This window comes from Sipha flava, unplaced genomic scaffold (genome assembly GCF_003268045.1).
Source record: "Sipha flava isolate LNK unplaced genomic scaffold, YSA_version1 319_pilon_pilon, whole genome shotgun sequence".
NCBI classification, from domain to species: domain Eukaryota; kingdom Metazoa; phylum Arthropoda; class Insecta; order Hemiptera; family Aphididae; genus Sipha; species Sipha flava.
This window is the reverse complement of record NW_020273001.1, coordinates 149853-163870: the sequence shown is the minus strand read 5'-3', so window position 1 is coordinate 163870 and position 14018 is coordinate 149853. Positions and strand designations below refer to the sequence as shown.

At 28.1% G+C, this 14018-nt stretch overlaps 2 protein-coding genes across 2 annotated transcripts in view; one reads left to right on the top strand and one right to left on the bottom strand.

Annotated features, from left to right (window-relative positions):
- The window catches only part of LOC112686624 (G-protein coupled receptor GRL101-like), an 87029-nt gene extending 84387 nt beyond the window's left edge, over positions 1-2642 (top strand). The window contains exons 26-27 of the mRNA XM_025558998.1: positions 2322-2370; positions 2444-2642. Coding sequence (XP_025414783.1) covers positions 2322-2370; positions 2444-2513 — 119 coding nt within the window. The 3' untranslated portion in view covers positions 2514-2642. The remainder of the gene's footprint in view (positions 1-2321; positions 2371-2443) is intronic.
- Positions 2643-11397: 8755 nt separating this feature from the next.
- LOC112686626 overlaps positions 11398-14018 on the bottom strand; it is a 75317-nt gene continuing 72696 nt past the window's right edge. The window contains exons 10-13 of the mRNA XM_025559000.1: positions 13529-13690; positions 13249-13365; positions 12712-12813; positions 11398-11999 (exon numbers count right to left, since the gene is read on the bottom strand). Of these exons, the coding sequence (XP_025414785.1) occupies positions 11874-11999; positions 12712-12813; positions 13249-13365; positions 13529-13690 (507 nt within the window). The 3' untranslated portion in view covers positions 11398-11873. The remainder of the gene's footprint in view (positions 12000-12711; positions 12814-13248; positions 13366-13528; positions 13691-14018) is intronic.

Below are 14018 nucleotides of genomic sequence, written 5' to 3'. Positions count from 1 at the left end.
GAGCTTAGGCCGAAATGTTATAAATTATTGTTATATTTTCAGTACCATTAATTATAATTAACTATTATTTTTGAAGTATTATTTTGATTACGTATCCATCATTTATAATATATAATTTCTACGTATACTTGTTTGAACAACTAAAATTATTCCAAACATATCGTACTACGCATGTATAGCATGCAAAATGTTGGGTCATGTTACATCGACTTTATTTTTTAAAGGTACTACGGTGACTTTTGAAAAATGAGTTTCACTGATTTTAAATGTGTATTACACTATAAAAATGTTATCTTGATATATTTATGTGATTGGCAAAAATAATAACAGTAACAATAATTATAATAATTATGATACGTTTGAATTTGTTTGAAACTGTTTTTTAAAAATAGTATCCAAAATTTTATCGCATTCTCTTTTTATGCTTATTAAACTGACGGTGTACATTAAGTCAGAAAAAATATTCATTAGTATCATTTCAGTTATCAGGTATTTTAAATAAATTAATACTTACAAAGCTTTTGATGCTGAATACTATATCTACTAAAAATTTTAGTTTACTCGCAACTTTCAAACTACATACAATATTAATCGCTTATCCGTCTGTCTAGTTTATGTAAATCGTTTTGGTGCGATTGAAAGCTAACAATTTTCTCAAAACGTCTGTGATACTATATTAATTTCTTTGTATAAGGACTAAATTATTTAAAAAATTACTCGTTTGTATTTAAATTCAGATGAAAAAAAACACATGTTATACGAATCAAAACAATTATAATGCATCACAATTTTATTTATTAATTTTTTAGACCAATGATAAAAAAAAATAAACCAATTTTTGCAATTTGTGCTTTTTATTGATATGTCACAGATTAGATTGAAATATTGTATAAACTCATTAGTACAAATAAATTCCGCTTTTCACAACATTTTAACGATTATATATGAGTCTAAATAGTTTTTATGTACATAATAACTGTCACTATAAAATTAAAAAATAATAATAATAATAGCCCATTATTATATTATATTAGATGAACTAAATTCTATAAAACAAAATAAGGAGAATTGTTATCAACTTTTTACATTTATCGTTTTAAAACCTTTTTTCTTTCTTTCACCACAAAAAAAAAGAGTAAATTTGTATTTAATAATACTAGTACTTTTATCATAGTTAATATTTAATAGCCATCGTTAGTATAATATTATTTTAAAACATTTTTATTCGTCTTATGAAATAATAAGAAATCAACAACAATGAAGAAATAAATAAGAATTTTAACGAAGTATGATAAAAATAAATTATATCTGGTTATTACTAGTTCAATATAGATTTAACTTGAATAATTTTTACTTGCATTGTCTATAGGCTCTTTATGTTTGTTAATTTTTATTCATTACATAAGGCATTTTATTTTTATTTCTTTCATCAATATCAAAACTTATTAATTACTTTTAGAACATGTAATCATTTTTGAAATTAAAAAAAAAAAAAAATAGTTTCATCCTAATATTTCAAAACTTAATTATCTGGTTTTCAATGTCTTGAATTTTTTGAACATTCAATTTAACTTATTCTTCAATATTGTTAAACATTTAAAAATATGTAATTACGTTTCTTTAACGATAACTTTTATCGCAAATCTACTGTTTTCGAAGATTTGTAGTATCATATGATAGTTATACAAAATGTTTATATATTGAATCAATGTTACCTGTGTGTAATGTCTAAACTTTAGTTAATATTAACATTAACTAAGTAGAACTAATATTAGCCAAATGCCTTGGATAATTATAATTATTAATTAACATCCGATTTTGGGCGTTGGGACTTTAACCGAATATAATTAAGATTAACCCTACATGGCTGTGGTTATATATTAATAAACACATATAGTATCTTATTCTAAAGCAAAACAAAGAGTATAACAACAAAACTTTGAAAGTTCCATTTCTTCGGTTCGACCAAAAAAAGTTGGAAAGTTGATCTTTAAGATATTAAGTGTAGATTTTACTAGTAAGTAAAATAATTAAATAGGTATAGTACGATAGTCTATAGTTATACGTCATTGCAAACAAATAAGTTTATACTTTCAGACTACATCACAGCCTATTCAAGACAGTATTTTTATATTTAAATTTTTCTTTTTAATTGTATGACTAGTATTAACTCATAGGCAGCCAGTGGACATTATTAACCTAACGATATTCTTAACATTTAGACGTTGTTTTCAAATTAATAAATACGTAAACATATTTAAAAATGTATATTATAAATTACTAGAAACTCATGAATACTTGAGTTTTATCTTTATTTTCAGATAACAATGATACGGTGACTTGTTCGTTGTTCGTGAATATTCCACCAAGGTAATAATTATATTTTTAATACAAAATGGGTAAATTAATATTTCATGTTTTAATTTTAATACTACTGTTATAGAAGTCCAGAGGTCATCGAAACGGAAATGACTGAAAATAGCCGAACAGTTAATTTTGGAAAAATGTTATGAAGTCAAAGCGTTTTAGAAATCGTTTCCAAAATGATAATGTAGGGGAATGAAAACAATGCGTATTCGTTCGTAGGTCCATGGTACATTTAATATTCATACAAGTACAGGCGATGTATTTATTTTACTCTATGTTAAATAATTATTATTGTCCCTTTGCTCAAATTTTGAAATACTTACGTTGGATTATAATTTGATTTAAAACTACTCAAATATGGAGGTGAGGCATTGCATAAAAATATTCACGAACTGTGCTTGACTATATAGAAGGAAGAAAGACTTCTAGAGGATTAGAACACAGCTATTATTATCCTATTACACAAGAAAGGACACAAATTAGAGTGTAACAATTAGGGGAAAATCGCCCTATTAAATTCAATGTACAAAGTGTTGGCAAGAATTTTACTAAAGCGATTGAAACCTATAGGAGTGCATCAGAGATTATCAATATAGATTTCGGAAAGATAAATCAACGATTGACCAGCTCTCAGTAATCGGACAAGTTATAGAATAGAAATATGAATTTCGATAAAATATATGGCAAGTATTTGTCAATTTTAAAAAAAATCTTACGACAGCATACACCGGTAAAGCTTGTATAATATAATGGCTGAATTTAGATTCCCAGCAAAACTAATAGCATTAACAAAAATGTGTATGGAAGGTACGAAGTACCAGGTAAGGTTAGATCAGACCACATCTGAAGAGTTTCAAGTAATTACAAATTTTAAACATAGGGATGCATTTTCTCGCTTGCTATTCGATATAGTGCTAGAAAAGGTAATAAAAAGTGTACAATATAGTGGATATGGACAGAGGTCGGTGCATCGAAGTTGGATGTGTTAGGATTTGTGGATGATTTAAATCTAATTTTTAACAGCAAAAAAACTATATTGGATAATGCTGCCATATAAATTGACAGCGGCTTTAAAAGTAAATGAAAAAAAAAACCAAAGAAATGGAATTATTGGGAAACGACCATGAAATATTTGCAGTGGAAAGACACAGTAGTTTTTGAAAAAGTGGACCACTTTAAATGCCTTGTATCAAGAGTAATAACGACTGGGGTGTAGAAATAATAAATCGCATGCAGAAAGCGGAAAAGGCTTATTATGCTTTAAGTTTTTCAAATCCAAATTATTCTCGAGAAGGACGAAATTAAGATTGTATATGGCTGTTGTTAGATCGACGATGACGTATAGCTGCGAGGTTAGGTTAGGTATTGAGAAGGATTTGTGGTGCATTATATGATGACGAATTGGAGTGCTGGTGAAGAAGGACAAACGTCGAAATTCGATAAATTATACAAAACACGAATATAACTAACTACATAAAGACCCAACGATTGCAATTGTTCAGACACGTTATGCGAAGAGATGAAGAAAAGGATGTGAGGGCAACCATAGAATACTAACCAAGGGGGAAAAGACCAAAAGATAGACCAAGGAAGCGATGGTTCGACGGGGTAATTCAGGATTTAAGAACACTAGACGTAAAAGATTGGAAAGATATTATCCAGAATAGGAAAAGATGGAAGACTTTGACGGTGGCGGCGAAGACTCTTTGAGTCATAAAGCCAGAAGAAAAAGAAAGAAGAGAATTATAATTCACTGAAACAAGGGGCCTCGCTATAGCATTTATTTAAGAACCAACATTTAGATCATTTCTAATCACATAGTCGCCACCCGAGGTCTATGTGTTAGTTGTAAATGATTATTAGTGTATGTATGAAGTTAATGCGGGTACCACTTCTTTCCGCACCATCATCCAGGTAGTCGTTCATTGTAATCATTATCGCAGTATACCATATTTGTTGAATTGTAGTTATCGAAAATTAGGTACCCATGTTTTGATGTACAACAGAAATTAATAAAAAAAAAAAAAAGCAGCAAATAGTTTGCAGTGCAATGTAATTCGTACTATTATTTATATTATTTTGATTCATGGTGGTCTCTTATTCCTTTTATGAAACCTTTGTGTTTTTTTCTTTTCGATAAAGGAATTTTAGATTTCATTTTATATTTGGAATTCATTTTTTTAATTACAATAATTAAATAGTCTTTACAGAAACAAAGCTGAATAATGACTGAGTAATAAATTCAAATTTGAAATACAGAACGATCATAAAATATAATAACATCCCATATAGGTAATAGACAAGGTTTATCGATTATAATCTAAAAAACCTCGGGTAATAGGTCTATAATATTGGGCGTATGTAAACTCAGCCTCAAGTACCTTTTTTTTATTGTAAACTTCGCCACAGAACAAAAACAAGTAAAATTGGGTACATGTAAACTCCGCCAGCGAAGAAAATCAAATAGTAGTATAAATTTAATACTATATATTATTAAAAAAAAATTATAATATAATATACAATCGTATCGTTCATATTATATATTTAAATCATAGTAAAAAAAATCATGATAAATAATCGTTATTTGAGATATGTCATTTAGTTTTATGTAAGTATGGGTTTGAAATTCAGTAAGAACTTCACTAAAATATGAACATTCGGTTGAATTTTATAAAATTAATTTCTTTGATAACTATGAAAGGATTCACAAGCAAAATACAAAAAATACTGTCGTAGTTCATATATTACATATACCTATTACAAGTAAGAAAAAAAAAACTAGCGGAGTTTACCTTAGATCTTTTATTGCCTTTTTATCTTTTTATCCGATATTCCGGTGGAGTTTACAACCACCCAGGTATACAAAATTATTATCAGGGCACAGAAATATAACTATTTGCTAACATTATTATAGGATACCACGAAATAACGTATCTAATTATATTACACTGTATAGGTTCATTATCTTGACACGACGCGGTAACGGTACGGAGGGCTCTCGCACGCAAATGTCAGAACTAGTGCTCTTGATTTGATGTGGGTAATAACCGGCTACCCGTTTATTCGGGTAATACTCAATTTTATGGGTAGTCAACGTTTTCGGGTAGTTAGTACCCATTACCCAAAATTTTCGGGTACCCGATGGTTTTTGATATATGTACGTAAACGGTTTAACTAAGTCTTAATGGCTAAGAGGTAATCAGTTTTAAATTATAAATTACACAATTATTCGAATAAAAAATATTAAAATATTTCCTCTTAAAAATTAACAAAATTACGTTTTAAAAATAAAATCTTTAGTATTTTATGTGAGTTTATTAATGATCAATAATAATTATTGAAATATAATATCACTAATTATTAGTTTATTCAAGTATAATGTCGAATAACATGTTAAAAGCTATTATAAAGCCTATATTTAAATCTTGCAGTTAACGGATATAATGGCCTTATTCGTTATCTTTTATGTGTATAGATATGCAGATAATTTGCGCCGCGGAAGCAATGCGAAAGCAAATCCCGCGGCGTCGTCGGTTAAAACGAAAAAAAAAAAAAAAGATATGCAGATAATAATAAGTAATCACAATCAGTGGTTAACATACGGGTGGAGGAGGGGTTCAAACCCACCCACAGGGCCAAAAAAAAAAAAGAAAATTGTGATATTATTGATGACGTGTAAAATATTCATAGTTACCTAATCTATAACGGGTAATACCCGTAAAACCCGGGTATCTTGATATCAATATCACTAGTTAGAACGTAATATTGTGATCGTGAAAAAATGTTTATTTTACACTCTAACATACGATTCTAATTCAAACAATACGTCGCAATGATTATCTCGATTTGCATTCTGAAAAATACATTCCTTTTTTCCACAACATGTACGAGGGATCGATTGAAGCACATTTTAAAAATTGTATTTAGTTAATTAAATATTTAAGTTTAAAATTCTGTATTTTTTTTTGAATTTTCAACAATATTTATTGCAATTCGATTTACAAAAATTAAAAATGTGGCTCGATCGTTCCCTTGTACATATTACGGAGAATCCGTATATTTTTTGAGAATGAAAATCGTGATAATTGTCGACACGTAGAATTGGAATTAGAAACAGTGATTGCAGAGAAAGAGGTTAGGTGAGTCTTTATGTCTAGTATTTTAATTCGCAATGGATAAATTATCATGTTTTTTTTTTTTTTACCCATTGAAGGTTACATTTTGATATTTTTTAACCTATAGATCGTATGAAAATTGATTCATGAACTATTTGTAGAATTTCAAGTAGATACTCAACTGCAATTCTTTAAAATAAATAGTCTTTTTTTTATCATCTACTAGTAGATTTCAGGTAAAATAATATAATAATATTAAATAAATATCACCCAATATGTTTAAATATATGGAATCATTATTTAATCGCCTCATTTGATTTGATATCTACATTCGTAGTAACTATTATACTGATAATTGCTAATAAACGATTATTAGCTAAAAAGAGTGTATAAATAGGTAAATTAAGAGTATCAATATTTTCAAAAAGGTATTCCTTATAAAGTTAAAAATAAAATAAAATCAGGGTTTCCTTTAAAAAGAAGTATATGTTGACGTTAATTTTATCTCTTATATTTATAGAGAATAATAATATTTAAATTGTATAAAATATAAAATTTTAAATTAACATATTGAAAATAGATACCTATATTATAATTAATATAAGTTAGGTAAATATAATATGTACACACATTTTAGATTAATGCGGGATTTTTTTTTTAGACCTCGGATTATTTTGAAATTATCCTAGTTATTTGGTTAGAAACATTAAGTCCGATGAATTGTTAGATACTAAAACTTAATACATGACTATTATTGTAAATATTATTTTTCTTTTGAGTTTTATATAATTACGATAATGAATTCAAATGTATTTATATTTATGTACATTTATAACATAATAATAATGCTATAAAATCGAATAATTAACTTGATTGGTGATTATTTATATTATTATTATTACTTTTATTTGATTTCATATATAGAATACTGGTTCTCAATGAGTCTCTCATGCTGGACCCAGAGTTTTAATAATCATATATATATATTAAAATGTTACACACATTAGTATTAAATACTGAAGGTTCGTGGATGAATAATTATACTATTGTACAAATTGAGAGTTATACTCTAAAATTGAACGATTCCATCAATTATCAAGTTCATGAAATGTAAAAAAGGGAAGATTTCAAAAAAGGACAGGTATTTCAATCGGTAGAAGCTTTTGTACTATTATAATATATTTTAAATTACTAGCGATTAATGACATTTGAAAACGAATCTGAGTATATCTGAAAACTAATATTAATTAATTGTTTATGAAATGTTATTTTTAAAAAAGTTATATTTTTATTAATTGAAAATATAACTAATTTTCAATATTTACTATCATCCCATGAGTTTTAAAATGTATAAATTATTTGTGTTAGTTGAGAAATAATATTGCTCATAAATACGTATTTCCTCTATCAAAAAAAAAAAAAAACAAAGCCATCTTTTTAAACATTCTGCGATCCAATTAAATAATAAATAATTATTATATAATCGTTTTTTAAAGTATTAAAATTTGCAATATTTTAAAATAATTATTTTTTGGCAAAAAAATTGTGATTGGGATGTTTTACTTGATTTTCTTAATAAATCTCAGCGTTTAATCAATATTGCTTGTTTAGTTATCTACACATGTTTTTTTTTTAATTATTTTTATATATCTTGGCCTGTTATCTTGAAAAGTTGATCAATTATCAATAATAATTTATCTATTGTCTATTATTTTAGGTAGGTACTTATTGAAACATTACTTTATGAGTAACAAACGTAGGATGACCCATTTATTTTATTTTATTTATTTATTTTTTTTTTTTTGAAACGTAACACATTCCAAATTATAATTTTCCTATTAGAAAATACGATATTTGAAGCATAAAATAAATTATATTCTAATATAGCAACTGATATATAACGTACAACAAAAATATAATGTTACACAGTGGCGTAATTCGGAAAAAATATCAGGGATTGCAAGTGTTACTTAGGATGCACCAACATTATAAAACAATGTTTTAACATAATCATATTATTATATTCTATTAATATGAAGTATATTATAAATCTATATAATTCTTTTTATGTATAAATACAAGTTATTAAAAACTATAAATTTAAATTTTTTATAATTATAATATAATTACAAACGATATTATTTATAATATTATATAATTTATTTTTAAATTAAAACTTCTATGTCATTGTAATATTCTCGATGTTATTATTGTTTCAATTTTCTCACTATCCAGCTTTTTTTATTTCATAATTATTTAACTAAATGTTCCTTATTAAAATTCTTGACTATTAAGTGATAAACTATAAATATGGAATTTTCAGGGGTTACAAAATAATACTTTTGCAACCCATACATTATATTTGGGGTTGCAAGTGCGACCCTTTACGACTTCCCCCCCCCCCCAAATTATGCCGCTGGTGTTATATTATGTAGTTACCACACTAAATTTATGTAATAATTTTTAATAGAAACAATGTACATTTAAATGAACATATTTTTGAAAAGCGTACCTAGTTAAAATGTACACTTTGACTGTAACTATTATTTCTTATTGATTTATTTTATTAGATTTGAAGAAATGTAAGCGTTCCTCATTAAAAATCTAAAATTATTTGCACTTTTTACTAATGTGAAAAATGAGACAATAGAATTATAATCTACATTTTTAGTTCAATTACTCTCATGAATATTACATTCGATTACATGAATATATTATAATTTCGCAATTTTTTTTCTTCAGTTTTTAGTTATCTTTTAAAAAACTCGATTATTTATGGTGTCTTGATCTTAGTTTTGCTGCAAGATCAAGACCAAGACGAAGACTACAATGGCTCTGCAAGACCAAGACTGAGTCTGCAAGACCAAGAACAAAACAAGACCCACTCTGCAAGAGTCTTGCAGTCTTTCAATTTTTATGGTAATTAAAAAAAAAATGTTCACAGAAAAACACATTTAGTGTATGTTAAATGAAATAATTTATTATGAATATAATAAAAATGTAATATTAAATTTGACGTACGACACGGTATTCGGAGAAATAACGAATTATTGAATTATTGAAAACAAGGTAAGAAATAATTAGATATGATATTCACTATGAAATAGTTTTGTAACACATAGTAATTACAGAAACGTAATGGAATTATTTTAAGCCGTTGAATATGAAACAAATGCTGATATGTGAGCACAAAAACATATAGTAACAACACCAAAATCACCAATACAGGCGATACATTATATTTATTAGTAGTAATATTTATTTAAGTTCATAATTAAATCTTTTCATTGAATTTTATACTAAAAACAGGATTTAATTATAGTTGGTACTTGAGGTATTATAGTTTATTGGGTCAACTATCGTGGTATTAGTGACTCGTACACTTTAGTATTTGCGGTAGTAATGATTAAACAATTACTATAATATTTATTAAAACGAGTGTATCTAACAGTAAATTTAGTGACTTTTTAAAATCGCTAGAAGTAAAAATCAGATTTCTGGCAAGTTGAATCATGTTTTTTGTATATATGTATTTATCGTACTGGTTTTATTATATCTTGGAGATAATAAACAATTATCAAATTCTACAAACTCCTAACCTAGACAGGGATATCATTTTTTTCTTTAAATTTCAAATAATGCAAGACTCTTGCAGCAAGACCAAGACTATAATGGCTCCGCAAGACTAAGGATCAAGAATGAGTGTGCACAGTGATGTTCCCATTGATTTTGTTGAGAGTATACTATACCGAGGAATATCTGAACATGAAATGTTTTTATGATTCAGACTGAGGTGATGGTGGAAAAGGGTTGTAAATATTAACTAATTATTGAAATACATATATTTGTATTGCTTACAAAGATAGAAATTAAAATTATTTAAATAAATCGATACCATCATAAAGGTCAATAATTACTTTATATTAATATACTAATCGTCCGACGTAAAACTGAATGTCCATTGCGAAATAATTCCAAAATTAAAATCTGTACACCGCGAAGTACTTGAGACTAAGAGTATATGTAGTACACCCCTCAATATTCAAAATTATGTTGAAAGTATACGGCGTATATGCAGTATACCCCGTGGGAACACCACAGAGTCTGCAAGAACAACACCAAGACCAAGACTACCATAGTCTTGGTCTTGGTTTTCTCATCACTAATCATGATTATCTTATAGTATTTAGATACCGACACAGAGCATAATGTGGTCAGTATTATGTAATCAGCGTTTTTAACATGAAAAAATATGCATGCATATTTGATTAAAAATCATAAAACTATTTGCTTTGTGGAACTTGTACAAAAGTATAATTATAAAACATTTACTATCTACACCATATGAAAACGTTTTGTTTTACTAATCAACTGGTTTGCATTCGAATAATAATGAACACGGTGCAATGATTAACAGACTGATGGGATGGTTCGTTTTCCAGATTTACGAAGTGGAAAAAACTTCGAAACCAAGATTCCAATGTGAAATGATAGTAATATTTTTGGTGTCGACGAAAACATCATCGTTATACCATACAGCAAAGTATTGCTATATAATGAGGTTTAGTACCTTAATGTTAGGTGAAATGAATATTATTTACGTCTGTAACAATAATTTTTTTGTCTTTATTAATAATAATTATAGATAAGGGTGAAAACGAAATTATAAATGTTGTATTTATATATTATGCATGTATGTGGGTATGTGTGTGTGTGTGTGTTTGTGTAATTAAAACAACATGAAGAATACAAGAATACTTAATAAAAATAAATAAATAGTAGATATAACAGGGAGTAATAGATATAATGTTGACAAAAACAATTAAAAAGGAACATTATCCTAATCATTAATAATAATTAAATAATAATAAAAATAATAATAATATTAATAATAAACGAATATTATTGTAATATATAAACCTTTTTATATAGTTTCACAAATCGATGTAGTCAGTTTTCACTAATAAGTTTTACATACGACTCTACGTAATGTTAATGTTAAACTTAAGTACCGATTTTTTTTTTTTTTTTAATACAAATTAAATAATGTACATTAATAATAATTGTAAACGTATATATATAAAATTTCCGCACAAATAATTTATTTTGTAATTCGGTTCACGAACTAGAGGATTGTCGAGAAATCGTAATCGAACAATTACCGTAATATGTAAAGTATACATGTATATAACATATAGACACAATAATGGTGTTATTTAATAATTTATAATAATATATTAAGTTAAAAAAAATCGTCATATATAACTGGTAACGACTGTCAGTTTCTAATTGTATTTTTGGTAATAATAATCATAATCATAATACGTGTGTGTATCACTTCACCGACGGTTTTCGTACACGATCAGTGATGGTCGATGAGGAGATACACGACTATGTACAGTTTCTGTTGATCATAATGTTCGCCAGTGCATTCCTTCTTTTTCTCCAGCATCCGAGCGTTTGGCAATGATACTGCAGCTGACGGTACCACATTTTCGTTTGTTCACCGTCCTGGCCCTAAACAATATTATTGCGAATGCGTTAACACAGGTGTATGTTAGTAAATTTTTTCAGTCTGCCATGATTCTAGATAAATGTTTTCATGAAAATAACGCAAGAACAAAATATCACACGCGTGTTCTATTAATAATATCAAAAAGTACTTTTTTTACCGCTACGCTCCTTCGCTCATGTTACCGTCGAAACTGTGCACGTGGTAATACGTCAATATTCACTAGCGTTTGATGTGTGTTGCTTCGCAAGAAAAAAAAATTCCTTAATATTTTCGTTTAATAAAAATGAGAAAAAAAAGTTTTCATGGACCAACCCATTAGGTACACTTTGACCGTGAAGATTAAACGAAAATATAACGTTGAAATAATCATTCGTATTGAATTAATCAGAAAAACGTAGAAGGTTAATGTATTTGGAAAAATATTGTCCTTGTTCGTTTTTAAATTTTTAGTCCATTGCTAAAATGGAAGGAATAATGTTTCGAGATCTAGTAATACGGTATTATGTCAGAATAGATAGTGACAGTAAATAATGGCGTAACACCCTCTTGACTAAACGTTGATGTTTTATTTATTTTTTTTTTTTTTTTAGGGCGGGTTATCTTCAGTGGGTATTTGTCGCTCACCGGTTAACAAAATGTAAAAAAAAACTTGATATACGATTCGTATTACAATCGACCAGCAAATATGAATAAATATTCCGAATGAAAACTTACTTTCAATATGTACGTGTCCTTGGTGGTGATTTCGTGCAGTTCAAAATAATCATCCCAGTCGCTTTCACAGCACACTACACATCGGTCTAGGTACATCGGTTCCTGAAATAAAAAAATCGATTAAAATCTCAACACATTTACCCATCATTAAACAACGACTAGCTTCGTACGCACCTGCAGTTATACCGTTATAATAATTATTTTTCTTAATACTATTAAACAAAGGAAATCCCGACAATGAGAATATTATCAATAGAACGATTAGTTTGAAAAATATTCGTAATCACGATTCATAAATTGACTATCATAAAAAATCTTATGAGATCAATGGAAATTCGAGAAAATCTCTTTTTCATTAAGCACGCAAGGTTTATAACGTTTTAACGCTCTGTATCTTATGAACATAGTTAAACATAATTCGTAGAGTCATCTTAAAACTACTCGCGTTCATACAAACTGCACCAATGTTATTATTGTCATTAGCTGTTATGTTCCCCCAAAAGAAAACGGTATTTTTATTTTTATCATCAAACGTACCCGGAGCAAACTGATCCGGCCACTCTTTTCTTTGAGCAACACCAACGAAGCGTCTCGAATGCCGTTCTGTTTCGGAAACGCGATGTCATCCGCATCCGGGTTATAGTTGTCGTTGGGCTAAACTCGCATAAACACAAACACAAAAAAAAAACAAAAATATTATTATAATACAATAATGCACGGCGCGTTTATTGCCCCCGACTATAATATTATAACGGCAGCAATCAGATAATAATAATAATAATAATAATAATAATAATAAATGAAACCGATATTTCACCTTTCCCAGGGTTACGATGATTGCATTTATCGGCATCAGCTTGATGGTCCTGCCACCCCGCCTCCAGTTGTGATCAGACGGTTGCGTGTAAAGCAGTCGTCCCTCTATGGCGAACCGGATCTCTTCGCCGAGTCCTGACCATTCGAGTACGTCAACAGCCACCTGTTCAAACAACACAATCGTGTATAATAATATCGTTGCTCATCGATGCGATTAAGTGTGTAATCTCAGACGCTTCGAATTTAATGTTTTCGTTCGGAACTATTCGGAATATGATGTATTCTCCATCGTGATTTCATGACATAACGCTACGATGAATGATAGATTAAAACCCCGAAATGTATTCGATTGATGCCGGATATATGTACCGTGACATTTTCACGTCGAATTTTTAACACACGTATATTATTCATTTAGTAACATTACCTGGACACAACACAGCACCTCGGATTCTTACAATTAGAAGGGATACGAACATGTTTTCTACATT